The following is a 24187-nucleotide window of genomic DNA, read 5'->3' on the forward strand; positions in this document are numbered from 1 at the left end:
AGGTCTCCGCGCTGCTCTCTGGATTAATGTACTTTCAGTCACTTCAGATTTGCTGTTATATCAAACAAATTATTTTAATCTACATAAATTATAAGAAACATCTTATAGACAACTGACCTACCTTAAAGTAACCATGTTTGACCACAAAGAGCGACTTGTCATGACAACTTCTAGGTAACCATGGCAACAACAAAGAAAAAAGCGCCTGTTACAGGTATCTCATTGCCTCTCCCAGATTTGCTGTTATATCAAACAAATTATTTTAATACAAATTATGACAAAGGTAACATGGCAACAATCAACTGACTAAATAAAAAAGTTAGCTAAGCTAAGAAAATAGTCAGAGTAGTTAACTGGGCCAATTTAGTTCCAAAGAAAATATTTCTTGGTTCTTTAGAAGTTTGTTTCACCACGGAAATGGACAGTACTGGACACAAAGTCAAAAAATTCTGCCCGTACATTTACGTTATTATTATCTTTAATTCTTACCTGTGAAAGGCAAAGGCAATGGGTTCACTTTGTGCTGTAAAACTATTGAAACTAGTCCAAGTAGCACGTTCTCTCCACTGCCTCTTTCGAGATGGCGTGACGAAACCAGGACTCAGCATATATGTACTAATGCCTATTGTCCAATCAGTGATTTTTCAGGTATCTCAATGGGACGTACCTCTTCTGTTTTGTTAATGTTGTAGCGTTTTTGTAAGTTGTAATTGTGCTTTCTTAATGTTGTTGTGTTTTTGAATTTATTGAAGTGGTTTGCACTTCAGCGCCGCCATAGAAATGGCCATAAAAGCCCCCAGTTTAACATATCAGTTTAGTAAGTGCATTCAAACATTTTTGTTTGGGTGTACACTGTGCAGACTAATACATTTCCCTTTCCTCTAGCTTTAATACCCACTGGAATACTTTCAATTCAACAGTGAGATGGAGAAACCAAGTGAGAATTGATGACGGTGCATTACATAGACTGCAGTTCATCAGAATGGATTGAGAAATTATGTTTTTTGGGACAGCTGGTCTGCTGATAGCCTGTGGTCAGTTTTGTGATGTGAAGAATGTTGCTATGACTGACATCTTGTGCACAAGTTGAAATTTATTATGGATTTTTTTTAAATCCACACAGTGAACATACCAAGCTTTTCAGCTCCACCGGTCCCACTTCTTGTTATTGTAGACCAATGGCTCAGTCTGATCATAAAATATTTCCTAGGAACATGTGAATATTGAGAAAGGAGGAGAAGTGACCCAGAAATATCAGAATCTTTAGACTGACTTGCAACTTGCTAAGAGACACTTAACAAAATGTAAATGGAATTGCTTGAGTTTGTATTAATCAGTATTACCATTTTTTTAAATTCTTTGGTCATGGAAATCCAGGCCCGCATTTTTTTGCGCTAATCCATAATTGTAAATTTAGTGCAAATTTTCCACCGAAAGTGGTCCAAAACATCGGATTTTAATGACTAACTCTGACCAGCAGGAGGCAGTACTTTTTTGCTCCTACTCCAGTACTGCCTGAGCCTTGCTTGAAGTCAAGTTATAGTCTGTGATGACTATGACAAGTAATGTAAATTGAGCTTTATAAAGTATGTTTGTGTCCAATCTGTCTATTTCTTATGTTTTTCTCATCTTTTTTCTTCTAAAATTTGATTTTGGAAGAGATTCAAAGAGGGACAAAATATTGCAAAATCTCTTGCAAATACTTTTAAAGTAGCACCAAAACCCAGTAATTTTGATTGCAAAAACATGACAAAAACAATTGCAAATTCCTGATGGGATTAATAAATAATTTTGACTCTGTGTTGATTAGAGATAAAATCTCACATATGCACCTAATTTTTGTTTTGTTGGTATCAGATCACTTAATGTTTCTCTTGACCAGAGTCCATATGGCACCTCTTCTTCTAACCACATGCAGCACCTGCTACACAACATGACATGATTCTTTATTTTTACTCTCTAAAATTCATAAACAATTTGAATGGTACTGCGAGTCCTTACTTGAAGGGGCGTTGGAGGGATATAGTCTCTGTCAACAGCTGACATGGAGAACGCTCTTGCTCACTCTTTTACTATTACTCGCTCTGATTCTCCTTCTGTTAAGCTGTTAATTAGTACCAAGAGATTTCAGTCTGACACCTGTGGTCTGCTTCTGTTAAACCAGTGGTGAACATTTAGCTTGACTCTAGTCGATGTGGTTTCTAACTCTCTGTTGTGCTGTTCAGCTAATGACCACATTGTGTTCTTTGGAAAGGATTCTGAGGCTGGTGGTTAGAACTCAATGTGTAAGAGATGTTCCTCCAGGGGATTACTGCATTATTACTGAAAAGGAGTCTGCTGATTCCTTATCACAATGATGCGAGAACTAAATCTTACTCTAAATAATTGACATGTACCTGACCTCAATACTTGAAAATCAGTGTTGTTTTTTTTTCCTGTAGTGAGAAGAAAGATTAGACTTCACTATCCATGTTTGTTCTCTTCTGATGCATTTCCTTGACACATGGAACCTGGAGAGAGAGAGTCAGAGATGCCTTCTGGGAACCAATAAGCTTCTCCTGTCAATAGAAATTTGCTTCCTGGCTGAGGGAACCAGTGACGAGATAGATGGGGTTCACATGAAGGATTTGGTGGTGGTGAGGAAATTGAAAGGAATGTTGGATTTGTTACATAATAATCTGTCATTGGTCCAACCCTAAAGAGCAGGACAAGGTGGGACATCGATGGAGAGGCTGTTCCTGAGAGGAGACAGTCAGACCATGTCCTCTTGGTTGGATCAGGGTGTCTGAGGGGTTTCTATCTCACATCATGTACATGTTAACACCATGCCCAGTGTAATGTCACTGTTTGCATAAGTCAGTTTTTCTTTTAAACAGCCTTTTTCTGAGACATATTGTCTATTACTGGGTTGTTGCAAGTTCTGATTTCTTTTCTCTGCTACTCCATAATCCTCTCTAGGGATGGATCATGGGTCATCCAGCAAAGTTACTTTTGAAGCCTATGAAACAGGACATCATCATCACCTCAATGTGCCAACAATTAACCTGAGCCAGGCTCCCTGTGTATTTGTCCTTATTGGCCTTGTAGAGACCTGATACGATGCTAAAATCCTCCCTTGGCTGGATGTGTAAAATTACGCAGCTCATTATTCTCCACACTGTTGGTAAAGTTAGATGGTGAACAAGTGCTTCGTGCTTCAGCGCCGTGGGAATGTTAGCAGAATTAAGTTGGTAAGTGATAAACACGTGTTTTAAATAAGGACAGTCGTGCGATGAGGTCATGCAGCGACCCCTTGGCCTTTCCACATTTGCGGTGTCCATTTTCATCACTCACCTGAGACTTGTAGCCAAAGGCACATTTTATCTTCTGCCTCCAGAGACATACTTGTGCAGTGACATTTTGTCTGTGGAAATCGGGCAGTGGGCTTATTTTAGCTTTTAAATTGGATCTGGTTTGACTTGTCTTTGTTGACTTTAAATGGCAACTAAATTAAAGCCATCTGGAGTCCAACACACACCCACACACAGCCGGCAATCATCCGCTCTGATGTTTTAAACAAATTTAGCCTGTTGTGCTGTATTAGTGATTGATTCCAGTTAGCTTGCTTTCATCACCTGGTTTGGTTAATCAGCTGACTCAGACCCTCTACTTTGTGATTGTCTCCTTCTCACCTTTGACAATTGTCCAAATATATAAATTTCATTAAGCAAATTTATTACAATCATAAAAAAAAATCTGACTTTGATATAATTTATATTGAAACAAATATGCAATATGTTTACTGCAACTGCTTCTGAAGTATTGAGAGCAATATTTTGATTATTGCTGTAACATTATGCATGATGTTTATTTCTTTTGATTTGGATTCACTTACTCGCATAGTATAGGGGTATTTTCCCCTATAATATGTGTGCATAGTTCCATTTTGTAGCACAAACAAGTAATTATATTGGCTTCAGTTGTTATAAAAATATACTGAACAGAAATATACATGCCCCATGTCAAATATTTAAAGATTTAAAGAATTTATTTGAACATGATACAAATATAAAAATAAAATAGTGCACAGTAGCAAGAAGTGCATAAAAAAGAAAGAAAATACCGATTTTTTTTTTTATTTCAGTTAACATATCATGCTCAAAATGGGGTAGGAAGAAGTAAGAACTTATAATCTCCTACCCCTGAACACTTGAGACTTTAAAGTCCTACTGTCATTAAAAAATCAAAAACAAAATCAAGATGGCAGTCAGAAGTAGAAGTTACTAACATTTACCATACCTTTTCCCATTTTATACTGGTTTATCTTTCTAAACCCTTACACCAAGTTATTATCTTCAATACACATCTTATTGCTTTCTGTCACCCATATGAGTATCTATTGAAAATTACCTCTTTGTACTTTCTTTTGAATTGAGTTAAAGTATTGCTTTGTTTTAAATCTTCATGTAACCTGTTCCATAACTTTACACCTTTAATTGAAATGCAGAAACTTTTTCTTGTTGTTCTAAAATTGCGAATCTTAAAGTTTGAGTGACCCCTTAAGTTATACCCCCCTTCTCTTTCAGAAAACGCGTTCTGTATGTGCTCAGGTAACAACTTTATAGATACCTTGAACATAAATTGGGCCATTTTAAATTCTACAAGCTCGTCAAATTTGAGAATTCTGGATATTATGAAGAGCGGGTTTGTATGCTCATAATAACTAACATTATGGATGATTCTAATGGCTCGTTTCTGTAGGACGGTTACCGGATGTAAAGAGCTCTTGTAATTAACTCCCCACACTTCACAGCAATATGATAGATATGGTAAAATCAGAGAATGATATAGAATATGAAGTGATTTGGAATTCAATACATGTCTAGCTCTAGCCAGTATGGATATACTTCTACTGAGTTTACTCTGTAAATACTTAATATGAGGTTTCCAACTGATTTGGTCATCTATTATTAAACCTAGGAACTTATTAGAAAAAACCCTTTCTAGAGTTACATCCTCTATTTGAACTTGGATTTCAGTATTTTTATAACAGTTCCCAAAGACCATGAATTTCGTCTTGTCCAAATTTAGGACCAAATTTAGGACAAAATATGAGAGTTGTATGATGATTTGGGTTTTCCAATATATAGAGAAACTCAAAATATATTTTGAGTAATTACTGATCATCATATCAGAATTGATAACATCGTGGTATGCCCATTTGTAGTGGCTTGACAGTCCTTTGAACATGATAGAGGGGTCAGATTGAGGAATTTGATTTTGACCAAGTTGGTTCTCATAGGTGGTTACAGACAGTCTGCACAACAGACACATCACACCTCAGACTAATAGAATCATCAGCTGTGTGTGTCGCTGGTCTTAGCTGATCCGGCAGATGGATGAGCTGGATGTGGCGATCTTGTGCTGGAGTGGTCACACATGGCTGACGAGAATGAGGTCGATTTGCAGTAGTGCCAGTCTGTTGGAAATCAACTCTTAAACAGCCAATTGTCCAATTATGGACATTGAGCCGTGCATTTACTGCTCTGGTGGAAGTCCCTGCATTCAACATGCCAATGGCACACTCCTGCATAACTTGACACATATCTGAGGCATTATGACTTGTGACAAAATTTGACATTTTGGGGTGGCCTTTTATTGTCTAGTCCAAGGATTGTCCAGTTTTTGCTAATTTTGTCTGATCACCCAGTGGCCACGCCCCGCCCATGTGCTGAGTGAAAAAACATCTCACTGAGTTACAGGGGTATGGGGGGGACGTTATGACAATTCCAAGGGCCCCTGACCAACAGGGGCCCCTCCACAATTTATTTATTTATTTTTTGCTTACAGAAATAAAAAAATGGGGCCCTGTCAATTACAAAATTAATCATATTTTATTTTCAAAGATTATTTTTAGCAATATAAAATTAATGTTCCCCCTCCCAGACCAAAAAGCACACATCTGTATTTGCCCTGAACCCCCCTGCACCCCCTGCACCGGCTGAACCTACATGATGAGGTTAGAGCTGGTTCGTTAACTACTATCCCTCCGGCCAACCGGTAACACAGATATAAGTTCTATTTCGTATAGGGTTAGGGTAGGGTACCCTGATGGGAAGCCTCTTAGTGCTAGCTTAGTGCTGGCTCAAAGCAACAGAGACGCTTGCAATCCGGCTAAGAAAAAAAAGAAAATAAAAGTTTTTTTAAAATATTTTTTTTCCTAATAACATAAACAAGCAACGTTTAGTCTGGCAGGGTACCTAGTAAAGCATTGCATGCTGCCAGGCTTATAACACACTGGGGGAAACCCTGTTGTTGATATTCTGCTAATGTTGAAAAAATATATAATTTTTCAATTATGGTGTTTCCTGTAAATAAGAAACACAGTTTTGTTCATGGGATAAGTCACTAAAAAAACCTGCCATGCCATCATTCTATCACTTCCTGTTGACTGCTTTGTATTTTCTACCAGTGGCAACAGGTGGCTGTTGATCACATTACTTCTGTGCTACTAAAGAAATGTTTCCATTGCAGTTTTATGAAATACACTCATTTTAATACAGATGAAAAACCTCTTCTCTATAGCAGCAAATACCTTCTATCCAAAAACTTTTTTTTTTAATTGCCATGTTTCCATTATGCAAATTTATTTTTGGAATTCCAATTTCTGTAATTATATGGTCAGTGGAAACACAGCTAATGTGTTTTAGATGAAGATTATGCTTGCTATCATTCACTCTGGCCTGTGAGCTTTACTTTTACAGCATACTATGATTTTTTTTTTCCATCTGTTCCCTTGTTTTTGCGTAACAGTGTAGTTTTCATCTCTGTAAACAAAATGTTTCTTTCCTGGAAGCTCTGTGAAATTAACTAGAGCAGTGGTTCCCAAAGATTTTCTTCTGGGGCTTTAGCGATTTATTGTAATCCTTATGGATTACAATAACATCCCCCCAAAAAGAAAAAAAAATATCAACTGGGCACACACATCGTTTAACCAGACATAAACCTATACACATATTTAATTTTCAAACTCCACTGAAGTTTATTTCCCACTTCAGGATGAACCAAAACAAATTTCAAACCATCTTTACAGTGAAACACTTTTGTGTAACTGCTTTTTTTTAGTTCTATACTGTAATCTTTTACAGTATAGAAAAGATTATTGTACAATAAAACTGACAGCAAAGAATAAAAGACTATTCTTTGCTGTCAGTTTTATTGTACTATAATCTTTTCTGTTATTTCAACTTTGCTATCATCAATACATTTTTAAAAAAGCCTCTGTGGAAAATGGGGTTAAACATGAACAGCCCCCTGTGAGGAAAGGAAATTAAAATAACGGTTTGTTGTGCAAAAATTACTTTAATCCTCCCATCTTTTTAGTGGCTGGGTGAGCCTGCTTGTTGCTGCAGATCTTCTTAAATCTGGGTTGCAGTTGTGACCGGCGCTCCCCACACTTTGGGAACCACTGAACTAGAGGAATAAATATCAAGGTGGATATTTGGCTCGAGTCCTCTGCTATCTTTTGTGTTTTATTACTCATTTGTTTGTGCTACTTGCACTCATTCAATACCTGTTTATGGGACCGTCTTGTTCTTTCTCTAATTCACCTCATGTCTTTTCTTTTGGCCTTTGTATTGTGTGGATCCTTCTCCTTATATCCAGTATAGAAGGTATTTGTATACATGTGCTGAAAATATTGCTGGTTGTTGAAAAAATATGGTGACATACACACCATTTGCAGACTCTTCCTGAGCTGATCCAAATCAGCGAGGCACTTCGTTTAGAAACACTTTATGTTTTGTTTGATATAAGCCACATGAAGCTGACAGGCAGAAAGCAGAACATTACTTGGCAGTCTTCTCCAAAATTTCCTGGCATGAAAAACATCTCTGTGACAGAGCGGAGCTGGAAAACAGCTCTGGTGGTTTTCATGGTCACAGTCTTGGTCTCAATTGGACCATAATCTCATGTAGTCGTGTATAATTACTTGGCATTTGTCAGCTTTAATTGGTTAAAAGTGCTCTGCTGTGTGTATTAAGTGTTCAGGATCTAAATCCATGTGTGGTTGCCTGATCTGAAGGGCAAAGTAATCTTTCTGGTGATTGGCATAGACCCTCGGTAGTGATGACAGCAGAGGCTAAGAACAGTTTCTACCCGATGGCAATCATGGCACTAAATTTAAAGGCATAAGAACTTCTGCTCTTGACATCACTCTGTTAAAAATGTAAATTCTGTTTACTCTGTGACACCTCCAGGCGCTGCAACCATCTTCTGATGTCTATTTATTTCTCGTTTTGTGCTGTTTGTTTCTTTATCTTTTTATGTATGTATACGTATATTGTGTGTTGTGTATGTGTATATAACCTGCACTTTAACTCGAGTCAAGCACAGTCTCAATCTGGTTGTAATCTGATGATGACAATGACAAATAAATCTTATCTTATCTTATCTTAGACATTGAGCTTTGCATGAACACAATAGTCAGAGCAATGACCTCTGTGCATTGTGACAACTCCAGAAACCAGAGTTTCCAAGGGCTGACACACGGCAGTCACTGGTTCGTTTCCCAGCTTGGAGACCTTTGCCGCATGTCTTCCTCTTTCTTTCATTACCTGCTTTCCTGTCAATTCACTATCAAATAAAGACCACTAGAGCCAATGACACCTAAAAAAAAAAAAAAAATTGTCTATATATAAAACTTGTCAGTCCTACGTGGCGTGCGTGTTTCAATCTGGGCCTGAGCCCATGACGTCACACGTCTGTGTTTTTACCAGATATGAGGACCAAGGCGCGATAATCCCAATAAAACCAGGGCCAGCACACCCTCACTCATTCAGACATACAGCAAGGACCTTAAAAAGCGATCAGATGTGTGAATGAGCCTGCATGAAGGTGCTGATGTGATTATATCTTTGGGCTGGGCCTAAGATATGCTTCACTGAGGCCAGCATTGCAAACTATTTGATTCCGTATTCCAGCAACTTATAAAAGGGATTTCTGTGCTCATTAGTGAAAACATTTTGGTTCTGCTGATTGAATGGTCAACAAAGTCCCGGGTTGAGGTCAGCAGTTCACAATCCCCACTATAAACAATGTTTTTGCCATATCGCTTCCCCCTCCTGAGACCAGAATTGCCTCAAAGCCGTGTGGAAGTCTTTCTCCATGGCCTCTCCAAACTCCACCCACACCCGAATTTTTTCCTCAGCAACCACTTGAGCTGCATACTGCTTCGCCTGCCAGCACCCACAGCATCTCTCACTGATGGTGTCTACGACAGGCACAGACAACCTTGCAGCCACAGTTCCGATACGGAGGCACGGAACATGGTCCACTCAGACTCAGTGTCCCCCTCTTCCTCCGGAACATGTTCAAAGTTCTCCCAGAGAAAGGACTTAGAGCTCTGTCTCACAGGACTGCCAGACGTTCCCAGCAACCCTCACAACACATTTGGGCTTCCTACTCTGACCGGCATCCTCCCCCATCTCCAGAGCTAACTCACCACCAGCTAGTGGTCAGAGGACAGCTGCACACCTCTCTTCACCAGAGTGTCCAAGACATATGGCCACAGATCCGACGAGACAACAACAAAAGTCGATCATCAAACTGTGACGTAGGGTGTCTTGGTGCAGCGCCACCACAAGCAATGGGGGGAACAGGTTTTCAGTTAGTTTGTCACAGTGCAGTGTGAATGCAAACTAGAGTTCTGAAAATGTAACAAATGTAGTAATTTTAGTCCCCAATCAAACAGAGTCTACCAGACTATCCGGTCTGAATGCACCCTTAGTTAAAGACCTCCAATAAAATGCATATAAACCGCTTAAAAATATGGGGGGTTTTCTTATCACAACTGATAAGTTCCTCAGTTAATGCCAAGAGAGTGCGTTTATCTGTGATAAACCTGTTTTCACTTAGTTTTAAAACCTTAATATTCTAATGTATTATCTGAATAACCCAAAAAATAATATACAGAAAGTTTTTAGGGAATGTTGATTGAGATGAGGAAAAAGTGGAACAACATTTAAAAAATTTATAAAGTAATTATGATATTTATGAAAAGCAAGAAAGGGACTGCATTAAAAACAAGAGTTCAGATTACATTGAGTATCTTAGATCACTGTAGCTGTCAGTTATTATGTGCCTTTAACCTAAAAACAATAAGAGCTTATTGGTCATGACTATTGGGATGTTTGCTGTTTTGCAAACACCTGCAAACTGCAAGTGTACCAGCACTGTATTTTGACATTTTGTTTGGAATATTTTAGATCATTTTTACAGATAATTAGACGTTACACAGAAAAATCTCCAAATACTTGAATCTGCAAATACTGAACCACAAATAGGTGGGGGTCCACTATATCAGTAGTGAAGGTTTGCATCAACTTTAGAAACAAAGACCTACTCCAATCATTGCTGGTTGAAGCCAGGCATGTGGACAGTGATGTTTAACATTCCCCACTACTTCTTAATTCTCAGAGAAACACACACACTTTATCACTTAGAGTGGATGTAAAGTGAGTGAACATCAAGAGCTGCAGCCTTGGAGAAGCAGAAACAACAAACTAAATCTCTGTGACATGAGAATTCATTTACAATTGGACAGTAATTCCATGCTCGGGTTGCAGAGATTGTATGTTCACCATCCCCTGGAGGATTCTATATACTAACTTTACTTCATGTGAGTTATTTTGAACTGTGGACAGGGAATGGCCCTGTCAACTAGTCAGTACAAACAAAATGGTGATGGAAAACGATCTGTGTGAACCATTTGGAAATATTATATCCATAAAACTTTTTTATACAGTTTCCACAGAAATCTGCAGGTCTACCATCTCATTTTTAATTCAATTCAGTTTATATCTATAGCACCAATTTACAACAAATACCATTTCAAGGCACTTTACAAAAAAACTAATTTCACTTCAATCACACATACAATCCCATTGATTGTTATCAAACTGTACAGTAAGTACAATTAGTTATTCAAAATATTCCACTGATCATATGCTAAATGAGGAAAACAACTAGTTTTATAAAGATCGCTTTTTATTTTTCTCTTTGTTGAAGACAACTGAAAAAGTACTGAACCATGACATTTTGTTTACTGTAACACTCCTATTAAAATCTGAATGAAACATGTCAGTTATTGTTTAATCATAAACTGTGGAGAAGGTCAAAGAGTATGAATTATTTTGCCAAACAGTACCGGTATATTAGAAATCTAGAATCTAGTTCTGTGAGGACTTGTTTGAGCTGTTCAGATAAATTTTCTTTTCATAACTTCTTTGAAGTCTGGATAGCATGTTGACTCTTTCCACTGTTCACTTGGTAAATCCCAACAGGAAGAAGGCCAGGTCAAAACAGAAGAGACCTAAAACTACCAGCAATGAATGACCTATTACTTTACTCATCATAAGATGTTAAATTTGTTTAAGACTTTTGGGAAATGGGCTCAGTCTGAGACCACTTCCTGTACAAGGCTGTGCCAGGACTGCTTCTCTGGTATTTCATAGCTTCCAATCTCCGTGGGAATGCAGCAAAGCGTGACATCAGCTTACGTGTAAAACTACCAGCTCACTGGAACACTGAGTATGGGTCTGGGCAGGCATAATGTTGAACTTCTAAATTCAGGTTGGCTCAACAGGTTTCAGATTCATTCTACTCTAACATGACAGACAGCTTTATGATATGGAATTGCCTGAAATTGTTCCACTGGGAGTGGAATTTTTCCTCAGCCTACCATTGGGTCTAACCCAGTGCTTCTCAATCCCAGTCCTCAGGCCCCCCTGCTCTGCATGTTTTAGATGTGCCTCTACTCCAGAGCAGCTGATTCAAATGATTGCATGAACATCAAGTGCTGCAGAAGCCTGTTAATCACCCACATATTCAATCGAGGTGTGTGGCAGTAGGGAAACACCTAAAACATGCAGGGCAAAGGGCGTGAGGACCGGAATTGAGAAACACTGGTCTAGCCAATGGCTGAACCAGTCAGTGCTCTGTGTTAACTGCAAAGCATTGTTGTGTTGTTTCTGTGTGTTTCAGATGGCTTGATGTGAGTGTAGCCAACTTGATGTGCACCAAGTACTGGGTGTTGTACCTGCAGGTAATCCAGGAGGCAGTGTGGCCAGGAGGCGCGTTGCCAGCTGCCCCGCCACCTCATCGCAGCCAGCAGCAGAAAGACAGCAGCAAGCAGCAAGCCTTAGATGGTCTGATGAAACTTCTGCCAGGTATACAGAACCTGAGATCATTCAACATGCCATCACATATTAGCCTTTCTATAGGAACTCTAAAAAAAGAAATTGTGAGCTAGCCTACAATCCAACAGAGGGCCAGTCATTGTGCCACTCTGTAATTCAAAAAAGATTATTTTCACAGTCTTATAAGTAGACTTCTTTTAACTGACCAGCAGTGTGCAGCAACAAGTGTGCTGGATGGAGAGACAGCGCTTTGTTAGTTTATGGTACATATAACCAGAAAAAACTCCACTAAGTCTACAACTTTGTCTGGAATCTCATTTAGAGGAAATTCAACAGCTGGAACAGAAAATGTCAGTTTTTGAAATTTTTAATAATTTGTATATCTTGATGTGGGAAACCACCTCATGCCTGGTCATCACAAACTGCTAGCTTCATCTTCTTGTCTTTATGTCTTTAGATCTGGTCTCAGATATGCTGGGTTCTGATAAGTACAGGCTGAGCTGGCAGACAGCTCTGGATTCTTTTCAAGACCCTTACATTAACAGGTAAACATGCACAACACACCCTCCACTATGATGGTTTGGGGGTTTCATTTACTCCTTAGCTTTTACATATTATTTTACACTATCAGAAGGACTATAATGTTAATTCTGTAAAAAATAATTATAAAAATCTTCTTTATTGAGTAGAAGCTGAAATGATCAGATTTTTGTTCATCAGTATAAATGGGTCTTTTTTCACAGTTCAGGTGAGAAAACGACCAAAAACCCCAATTTATAAGTATTTTAATCTATATTATTTTTAATTGCAACCCAATGATGGCTGAATTATCATGTTACTGTTTACATCTGCTCTGCTTTTTACTGACTGATTTCATAAACAAGCTTATCTGTGTGATTTTTATAATTTTCTTTTATTTAATGGAACCACTGCAATTGTGAAATTGTGTATTTTTTTAACTTAGAAGAATATTGACACAAATCTTAGTACATTTGTAATGGAAACACAGTTCCTTAAAATAGGATGGTGATGAGTTGTGTTTTGTTTCTGCAGACACCTTGTCTACTGTATATTTGATCTTCTGTTGGACTTCCTGGTTCCGGAATTACCACAGGAAGATTTCCAGAGAACCCTCCTGCAGACTCTCTCTAAGAAGCCAGAAATGATGCTGGCATGAAAAGTGAACCCAAATGCAGCTCGATTATTTATCTTTCCTTCAGCCTAACTGATCTGCTGGTGAAAAGTGAGGGAAAAGTTCCTTTCCAGTAATATCAGGTCATGACTGTGACAGTTGTTTATGATTATGCTTATCTTCTTCTGTGCTCATTTTAAACTCTTTAGATCACTTTGGTGACACCCTAAGGTAACATAGTTACGTTATTTAACAGCGTTACACGCACACTGAATTTCAATCTGCTGATGATTGTAAACCACACCCGGTTTGTGTTTGATCCCACAGACCAGCATATCTTTTGTTCCATTGCGAACATGTGGTAAAACCTCGCTCCATCTCCAAATCCGGCCTTCTACTGCCTGCATAATTTGCAAGCTTTAACTAAACTGTCTTCAGATACTTGATCCCTGTCCTGCACAATGTGACGGTTTCTCCACCCCAGGGCTTCATATGTTATCCTGACAAAATGTGAGATTTATTTCCCTGAATTTGAGCTTTTCTGAGGGATTTACCTATCAAGCGTCAATGTGGAGGAAAAGTACACACTGTATGGGATGAGTTTCGAGCTGTCCAGAAAAGGTTTTTTTTTTTGTACTGGTTTTACAAGCACATGTCTCAGCTGTTTAAGAAGGCCTTTTATGAAATGAAACTGGGCATCAACTAAAACATTACATAAGAGGTGTAGGATCAACATTGATATAACTTCATTTAAAACCACAAACCATTCTGAAAGAGTTTGTGATGTACGGTGTGTCAACATGTAATGGTCATAAGTAATTCTACCGCTGACTCTTGTAAAACTCTCTGAGCAGAAATACACCACATGAAACATGTGAGTTCTTTGCTGCCATCCGTTCAAGGTATTTCACATGAATTTGTGAAAGTCTGTGTCCTTGGTGGTCACAGGCTGGTCTTTGGATTTTTTAGACCCAATTAGTCATAATTCGACAGTTATTAAATGTTGTGAGACATGTGTGCTTGAGTTATGGTGAAACATTGTGTACAGATATGTTGAAGGAAGTTCACTTGCATTTCGTCTCCGGTGGGAAGATTACAGTTCTGTACAGTGTCCCATACTAACCACTATCCCAGTGTTCCTGGGTCCCCTTCCGTCTATAGGACAGTGGTATGGTTAGGGTGGAGCTGCTGGAGCCTCACGTCAGAGTCCAGTGATTGGAGGACAGAAAAACATCACTAGTTGGAACAAGTTTGAGACATACTAATGCGTCATGTTTGCCATACCACTAGTGTGACGCAACATTAGGCATTTAGGTTTAACTTCACCTGCCCAGTGAGAGTCTAACTAGGGGAGGAAACACTGGCAAGTTATCAGTCAATATTCCCATATCAGCTGTACAAAGATGTCATATTGCCATGAGTTTGTAGAAAAGTAAAGCCACCCTTAGCATGATGGAAGGCTAACATCTACACGACAGGACTCTGGGTTACTTATTAAACACAACTGGGTGTGAACTGAAACACAACGCTGTAGTAGATTCACAGTACTACAATCACTCATTGATGAGTTTGCCATTGTTTGATCAGGTGAAAAGATACCTGTGATACTACACAACATTTCCATCTGTTGAGTCATGCTGGCTCTATTGGTTCACATCAACAGTCTTTACAAAATGTTTAACTGCCATCTTTTCTTCTTTTTTTTAAAGAAAGCTGAATGTACCATTCATGGTCTGTTAGATTCCAATGGGAAAGGCTGTGAAACCTTTGGTTTGCCAGCATGTGGTGTTAATGTCCACAGTATATACATCACAAAGAACAAGAAAAAGATTCCTAGCATAGCATTAATAAAGCAGTACTTAGCTAGGCTCTGTGTTGCTAAATATTTGGGTTTCTGTGGACAGGGCCTGCAACTTCCAAGACTGCTGTAACATTGTTCAACTGAAAAACTGAAAGGCAACTTGTTAAAGATGTGCATAGTGCATATCTGCTACTTTATAGTTGCACACCATGGACAGAAACATTTTCAGTTTTTCAGTCATTTTAAATAGCTGCAATCAGCAGTCTATCTTTTAGTTGTTAGGTCTTTCTCTCTCTCTCTCTCTTTTTTTTTACAAACTGACTACAATATGTTGTCTTTCCACTAGTACTGATGGAAGATGTTCAGAAAAAAAAATTCAATATAATATAATCATGTTTGTTACAAAACACATTATTAGTTCATGTGTCTGTTAGAGACAGGTGGAACTTCAGTGAGTTGGCAGCTCGTTTTCTTCCTTCAAAACGTCATGAGCTGGTGATAGATCTAATACCATTCTAGTGTTTTGTGCTCATTAAGTTGTCTTCATTTTGCCTTTAATTGATTTTTTTCTTTCTAATTATTATTATTCGGTGTATTCACGAACCTGCTTATTTGGTGTGGTATATAAACTAAGCTAGTCTTGACTTCTGTCCATAATATAAGATGTGACAATACTAACAAACTCTTTCTGACAATTTAGTTTAGATTTATCCTCTTTGTTAGCTTGACAATAAATAAATACATAAAGAAATTCACTAACTTGTTTTTAGTTAAAAAGCCAATAAATAAAAAAATAAAATGTTCTAAGTAACCAGTGCCTGACAGTTGTGGATTTCTCTTTTGGTGCCTTTATTTTGTATAAATCTAGATTCCTTTTAACTAATAAGCTAACAGCAGAGTAGGACCAAGAAGAAAGATAATTTCTACTGTCCTAAACCAATTCTAGTGTAAAACATTTACACTACATTGTTGTAGCATCCATTTTGCGATCCACGTTTTGCGTGGTAAAGTCATTATGGATTGTTTTCTTTTTTTGTACTAAACAATAAACACTGAGGTTATTAATGGTCTAATGCAAGTCTGACAGTGGTTAAGATGTTTTTAAAACTGCATTGCATAAACTGCTACAACATTGTTACACTTTTAGGATAGTAGAAATATGTTAGCCTTAGCCTCAATGAACACCTCTTTTGGATTTACACAAAACAAAAACCTTAGGAGGATTCTCTGCTTCTGAGATGTTGACTCAGTGTAACCTCTCAACAAAACCCCATTTTATAAAAATATCTGGGCTCTGTAAAGCAGTTGTATGAGGGGGAAGGGTCAGTTTTATCCTGTTACCAGATGAAAGCTTACAGGATGCATGTGAATTTATTTGACAACCATATTTTATGAATGTTTGTTTAAAATTACATGCGGATCTAAATTAAATTAAAGAATGTATCTACTAATTCTGATTTCCTATAAATCATTAATAAACAATGAATTACCAATACATGGCCAGTAAAAATTGTACTCACTGTATAGCATAATGTACACATTGCAGAATGTCACTCACTTGGTCAGGGCCATGCAGAGTCTTTTGGAAGGTCTGTAACTGTACATAATTTTTTGATATCACCTCTGTGAGATCTAGATTTGTAAGGTTGAGAAATAAATTATTGTCTTTATATTTCCCATTCAACAGAATCTTGAGAAATATCCATGCATTTACACTTAGTCGATTACTGTAACAGTGATTACTGTAACAGTCGATTACTATTCAAGTTTATTTAATGGTTTCAGTATAGATAAATTAAAAAATAAATTGTACTTTTAGGATTTAATTAGAAGGTTTTCTTTGTAAAAGTGCAAAGAATCTTAGTGGTAGTTTGATTGTTGTGTTACCATGGCTACAATATGGTGTAATCTTTGTGTTTGGGTTTGTTCACAAATACATCTCAGTAAATAAAAGCCAATAATCAGTGATTGATTTTAAGCTCAGTCCATTACCCTAATCTCACAGATTCACTAAATCAATATTTAAACAGAGGCAGTTTTGTTTGTTCAGGGTGGATTTTATCCAATATGTCAGCAGTGGTGTGAACTGCCTGGTTGTCACATTATGTTAAGGTGCAGAACAGTGAGCGGGTGGTACCGACGATTTGAGGAGCGTTGCGTTGACAGTTGCGGTACAGTTTCTTTATATCAGGATATCTGGTTCTGACCTAGAGCCATGGAGCTGACTCAGGCTGCATCTAGTCCAGCACTGGGCAGGCTGATTAAGTTAAAGTCAGAAGTTTTCTCTGCTGCCGAAACATTTCTGTGTTTGAAGGCGAGAAGGGTTTTTCCCACTATTTCCCTCCGTCAACCCTCCCACCCCATTCTGCACTTGCCTGCATTTGGTGTAAGGCACTAGGTTTGGAGACATTCAATGCATTTCTTAATATCTTTCTTAAAGCCAGTAACGGGAGCAGTTGCTTCCCAAATTAAATTTATAATGTTCCACATAAAAATAGTAATTGTTTTTTTGGGGGAGTGGGATTTCACATTCACAACATCAGAAATCTAGTTTTTGCTCTTATCCTAGGAACACTCAGACACACCTTAGTTAGACCTATAAAGTTCATTATCAGTAAAGTACAGTTTGCTTGTACAGTCAAGGGGATTCTGTAATATTCTGTTTATGAAAAACTAAACAGCTATAGAGACGCTACAGGTCCACTGACTCCTGACATGTTGACCACTTCTTTGGATTGTGTTTCTCTGCTCTACAATTAGTGGATGTGTAAATATTTTCAGGTGTCTGCAAATAAAGTTACCAAAGCATGAAGTGTTAAATCTTGAGCATTTGTTTGCATTTGTTATCGTCCTGGCTCGTGGAGCACATGGGAATGTTTTACAAGGTTTTTTTGGGTTTTGAATTGAAACATCAACAAAAGCATGTGTGAATGCTGATCTCTAAGCACCTGATAATGAGAAGCAGAATCTTCCCCTTGAAACGTTTCTATGAACCTCCAGTCCTGGAACACTACACAAGAGATTGGAGGTGGTTGGAGGCCAAATATGCATTGTTGAGAAATCCTCTTAAGTCCAAGATTGATATTGAAACTCAGGATAAGTACAGGACTAGAACACAGGAATGAAGAAGTGTGGTTTGATACCCCTGCTGCAATCTCCTTACCACTAAGACAAAATCTTATTGAAGATATTCTCGTTACAACTACAATTTGGGAGATTTCCCATTTTGATTTAGCTTTTAAAGCACGTGTAAATCAGGCTAAATGTTTTTTTCCATACCTTCTAATCAACAGAAATCTATCAGCAGTTACTTTCACACATTATTACTACCGTCAGAAGATGATCCACTGTAGCAAACATTTCTTCCGTTTAAACAATACTTTATTCATCTCAAGGGGAATATAAATGTTGTTGTAACTCATCCAAGAATAGATAGTGATGCTGTGGGGAGGAAGGTAGTCCAATAGCAGTCAGTCTTGCAATCAATGTGAGGAGACCTCTGACTGAAGACTTACAGAATGAGAACTGTCATCACATGTTAACAGCTCATTTACCAGGCAGCAGAGGTGATATTCCACAGCAACATGTCCTTAATAGCATCATCAGTTTTTAGCAGCTCTGCTAATCCACCTCATTTGCTTTTGCTGCACTAAGAAAAACAGTCATTTGTCTGGCTAGAAAAATGACTCTGTCTGGCCGTCTGGGTAGAAAGCCATAGGAGTTGTTGTTATCCGTTAAAGAGGTGACTTAAAATGTTGCCTTCTCTCTGTGCATCTATAAAGCACTTTTAACTCCTCTGGTATTTGTGGTCAGAGTTCAGGTGTTATTTAAGCTTTTGAGATGCTAATCAGCTGCATCCTGGCTGTAAAAAAATCAAATAAACAAAAATCCTTCCCCAACTGCTGAGCACCAAAAACCTGATGAAATAATTGAGCTAATGATAAAAGATTTTGTGAACTATCTTGCTAATAATTAACAGTAATGCAAGGTTTTTGTGATGTAATCAAAGTCAGCCAGCTGCAGGTTTGGGTTCGAAACTGGCTGCTGTTTTGAATTTTTCGTACTCTCTTCCATCTCACCAAAAAGCTTGTTTTATAGGAAGTGGTCCAGTCGTTCCAGGCTGGAAAACCTGATGACAGGTACTAGGAGTTGATCACACAGATGTGTTGCATGAAGCAGTTCTCAGAAGTGGCGATTATGCAACTAATTATTGCTTTGGTGATTCACAGGAATGCTGAATATTTAAGCAAAATTTCAGTGTAAACAAGAAAAAAAGCTGACAGTGATGTTCTGAACAGCCTTTATTCACTTTTCCTCAGTTTATGTAGAGTTCTGTAGATCACAGATCTGATCAGGCTGGCCCTGGTTTGGTGGGTGACGAATTTAGCTTCAAGTTTACCTTCAGAATAGGCCTCGCATTGTTCCCACTGCATTTAAAAGCTACTACAAGCTTTTTTATTTCTCCATTATAAATGAAAGCTTATGACCGTAATTTTCACTTACAGTCATAATTTCAATGACTGCTCATGTTTTGAAAACAACTCCATAAGAAAGCTCGTCATATTTATGGAGACTGGTGGGACATGTGATTTGCAACCAATTGAAATGACCTTACCAAGCTGAATTTCACTAACTTCTGTCATCTGTTCCAGATTACAGGTGGAGATTTGTGGAGATTTCAGGACGTGGAAGCAGCCAGTAGTCGGCTTTGAGAGCCTCAGTTCTTGGAATGCCAGTCACAGAACTGCTTACTTAGAGCAGGAAGCGAACCTCAGGCACATATGGGTGATAGTTTTCATAGTCAAGGGGCAGGGCATTAAAAATCGTTTAATAATGGCATACTAATTAATATTCTACTCCTTTTCCACAAGCCCAGCTCTGCTCAGCTCACTTTTACAAGCTTTTCCACCGGCTTTTTAGGGGGCTGGCTCCGAAGCAGCCTGCTTTTTAGGGCCCTGCTTTGGAGCAGGCTCATCCAGGCAGGCCCTGATTTGGTGGGTGATGCAAGCTTCGTTCCTGTTCACTGATTGGCCTTGAGCGTGGACATATGGAGCAGCAAAGAGAACACACAAGCACTCGCGCACACACACTCATACAAATATTCTGCAGTGTGGTTTAATAATTTTCTGCAGTCCCTGGAAAATTTCTGACGAGACAGCACACTCTATATCTAACCCCTGTTTTCTTTCTTACATAATAAAACACACACCTCTGAGGACACACATGTTTATACTGACTGCCCTTAAAAGGACAAAATCTGAGAAGATCACCAGAAAGTATTCCAATCGGAAACTTGCTTTTCAAACTCATGCCAAGAAAGAAGATGAAAGAAGAAACACTTTTTTCAGTTTTGTTCTGAAGTCTTATCAAGATTTTAAGATCTTATTAAATATAGAAAAACATCTTTTTTTAAATTTTACAAACAGCCCCAAAGCATTTGAACCATCTGTTGAAGCACATAAAACCTGACAAGGACCACTTTTGTTTTATTCTCTAATGTATTTGTTCCCAACTGTGAAACATCTGGTCAGGACACCCCTAACTGTTAGCACTTTGGTGGCTTTTATTTCTACATGTCCTCCGCTAAACTTGTTCATTTTGAACAGTGCTGCTGATAACTGCCGTGTCCCTTTCCAATCCACAGATGTATTGATTCTCAGTGAGCTCTCTAGTCAGGCTTGCCTATGGAGGAGCTTAATGTGGATCAGAGGGAACACAACTGTACTGTTACTAAGTTTCTTTCACAGCTGAGCAAAATTAATCAGCACCTTCAACTCACTTTTCTCCTGTTATAACACAAGCAACTGTATACTGAGCTGCAAACCAACATGGGTACTCAAGAGATGAGAACTGATGCAGTTTGACTACTGTGGATATAGAATTTTATATTCATTTGGAGTCTGGAAAGTGAGTAAACTCCACCTTTTCTATCCCGGATTTCCTTGTCTGGAAAGGAAAGTGTGATGCTTACCAAAAGCCTCTAGATGGCACCATAAGCATAGTAGTGAAGCATGGTAGTGAAGCATAGTAGCGAATCAGCATTCTTCTTTCCACTCACCACATGGAGGTGCTGACCTTCCACAGCGGCTGTAATGAAGGGGATCTGGAGAGAAAGGATAAGGCAAATTTGTTATCTCACAAGTATTCCCATCCATATAGGTTTCAAACACACTTGATGGAATTTACTGGGATGGTGTGTGATAGATCAGTACTCACCAATACACACATTGTTTTTGCATTTCTTTAAAAAAATCTAAATCAAAAAACAACCTTTTGCTCCAGTCACAGGTGGTAGTCTCCTGGCGATTAAAAACTGTTTTTCACTGAAAAGTAGCACAAGCTCATTTAGGCTGGACAAAAATCATTTGATCTAAATCATTCCCTTGCAGCTCTGGCTGTATGCTCCAGGCTGTTGGCCTGTGTTTAGCTTGATTCATCTTCCCATTGACTCTGGTCAGCTTTACTGTTGTTGGTGAATCCTCTCCTTGGGCTGCCACCTTATTATGGTGGAGGGGTTTGAGTGCCCCAATGATCCTGGGATCTATGCTGTCTGGGGCTTCATGCCCCTGATAGGGTCACCCAAGGCAGACAGGTCCTAGGTGAGGGGCCAGACAAAGTGCAGCCCGAAGACCCCGATGATGGATAATAACTTTGGACTCAGCGTTCCCTCACCCGGACGCGGGTCACTGGGGCACCACTCTGGAGCCAGGCCTGGAGGGGGGGCACGACGACGAGCTTCTGGTGGCCGGGCTTTTGCCCATGGGGCCCGGCCGGGCTCAGCCCTAAGAGGAAACATGGGTCCCCCCCTCCTATGGGCCCACCACCTGTGAGAGGGGCCAACGGGGTCGGGTGCAATGTGTGATGGGTGGCGGCCAAGGGAGGGGGCCCTGGCGGTCCGATCCTCGGTTGCAGAACTGGGATCGGGATCTTGGGACGTGGAATGTCACCTCTCTGGTGGGAAAGGCGTCGGGCAGGAGTGGGCATACTTGTTGCTCCTCATCTCTGCGCCTGTACCTTGGGATTTACCCCAGTTAACGAGAGGGTAGCCTCCCTCCGCCTACGGGTGGGGGGACGGGTCCTGACTGTCGTTTGTGCTTATGGGCCAAATGACAGCTCAGATTACCCACCCTTTTTGGAGTCCCTAGAGGGGGTACTGGAGAGTGCTCCACCTGGGAATCCCTTGTTCTGCTGGGGGACTTCAACGCTCACGAGGGCAATGACAGTGAGGCCTGGAGGGGCGTGGTTGGGAGGAACGGCCCCCTGATCTGAACTCGAGTGGTATTTTGTTGTTGGACTTCTGTGCTCGTCATGGATTGTCCATAACGAACACTATGCTCAAGCATAAGGGTGTCCATATGTTCACTTGGCACCAGGACACCCTAGGCCGCAGTTCGATGATCGACTTTGTCATCGTTTCATCGGATCTGCGGTCGTATGTCTCGGACACTCAGATGAAGAGAGGTGCACAGCTGTCCACTAACCACTACCTGGTGGTGAGTTGACTCCACTGGTGGGGGAGGATGCCGGTCAGACCTGGCAGGCCCAAACGTGTTGTGAGGGTCTGCTGGAAACGTCTGGCGGAATCCCCTGTGAGACGGAGATTTAACTCCCACCTCCAGCAGAACTTCAAACACGTCCCGGAAGAGGTGGGGGACATGGAGTCTGAGTGGACCGTGTTCCGTGCCTCCATTGTCGAGGCGGCTCATCTGAGCTGTGGCCGCAAGGTTGTCGGTGCCTGTCGTGGCGGCAACCCTCGAACCCGTTGGTGGACACCTTCGGTGAGGGAAGCCGTCAGGCTGAAGAAGGAGTCCTATTGGGCCTTTTTGGCCTGTGGGACTCCGGAAGCAGCTGATGGGTACAGGCGGGCGAAGCGGCATGTGTCTCGGGCGGTTGCTGAGGTAAAAAATCAGGTGTGGGAGAAGTTTGTAGAGGCCATGGAGAAAGACTTCCGGACGGCTTCGAGGCGATTCTGGTCCACCATCCAGGGTCTCAGGGGGAGAAAGCAGTACAGCACCAACGCTGTTTACAGTGGGGGTGGTGTGCTGCTGACCTCAACTCGGGATGTTGTGGGCCAGTGGGCAGAATACTTCGAAGACCTCCTCAATCCCACCAACATGCCCTCTATTGTGGAAGCTGAGCCTGGGGACTCTGGGTTGGGCTCTCCAATCTCTGGGGTCGAGGTCGTCGAGGTGGTTAAAAAGCTCCTCGGTGGCAGGGCCCCGGGGATGGATGAGATCCGCACAGAGATCCTTAAGGCTCTAGATGTTGTAGGGTTGTGTTGGCTAATGTGACTCTTCAATATTGCATGGACATCGGGGGCAGTTCCCCTGGATTGGCAGACTGGGCTGGTGGTCCCCTTGTTTAAAAAGGGGGACCGGAGGGTGTGCTCCAATTACAGGGGGGTCACACTCTTAAGCCTCCCTGGCAAGGTCTATTCGGGGGTTCTGGAGAGGAGGGCCCGTCGGATTGTCGAACCTGGGATTCAGGAAGAGCAGTGTGGTTTTCGTCCTGGTCGTGGAACACTGGACCAGCTCTACACCCTCAGCAGGGTCCTGGAGGGTTCAAGGCCCACGTGGTGAAGAGAGAGCTGAGACAAAAGCATGTATGGGGGTCGATCTACGTTCCCACCCTCATCTATGGTCATGAGCTTTGGGTCATGACTGAAAGAACGAGATCGCAGATACAAGCAGCTGAAATGGGTTTTCTCCATAGGGTGGCTGGGCTCTCCCTTAGAGATAGGGTGAGAAGCTCAATCATCCGGGAGGGACTCAGAGTAGAGCCGCTGCTCCTTCACGTCGAGAGGGGCCAGTTGAGGTGGCTCGGGCATCTGGTTAGGATGCCTCCTGCCCCTCCCAAGTGGAGGTGTTCAACAGGATGTCCCACCGGAGGAGGCCCAGGGAAGACCCAGGACACGCTGGAGGGACTATGTCCGTCGTGGCCTGGGCAAAGCTCTTGGGATTCCTCAGAGGAGCTGGAAGAAGTGAGCTTTGGGTCATGACTGAAAGAATGAGATCGCAGATACAAGCAGCTGAAATGGGTTTTATAGATAAGCGGAAGATGGATGGATGGACGGACGGA

At 40.5% G+C, this 24187-nt stretch overlaps 1 protein-coding gene across 6 annotated transcripts in view; it reads left to right on the top strand.

Moving 5' to 3' along the window:
• Positions 1 to 17929, top strand: part of snx19b (sorting nexin 19b) — a 58273-nt gene extending 40344 nt beyond the window's left edge. For 5 of the 6 annotated variants that reach the window (XM_044119509.1, XM_044119510.1, XM_044119507.1 and 2 more), the window contains 3 exons: positions 12022 to 12206; positions 12634 to 12721; positions 13230 to 17929. In XM_044119509.1, the coding sequence (XP_043975444.1) occupies positions 12022 to 12206; positions 12634 to 12721; positions 13230 to 13353 (397 nt within the window). In that variant the 3' untranslated portion in view covers positions 13354 to 17929. Of the gene's footprint in view, positions 1 to 12021; positions 12207 to 12633; positions 12722 to 13229 lie in introns of those variants that run through there. The other variant, XM_044119512.1, reaches the window with a different exon arrangement.
• The last annotated feature ends 6258 nt before the right edge of the window (positions 17930 to 24187 follow it).

Source organism: Gambusia affinis, linkage group LG06 (genome assembly GCF_019740435.1).
Source record: "Gambusia affinis linkage group LG06, SWU_Gaff_1.0, whole genome shotgun sequence".
Lineage (NCBI taxonomy): Eukaryota > Metazoa > Chordata > Actinopteri > Cyprinodontiformes > Poeciliidae > Gambusia > Gambusia affinis.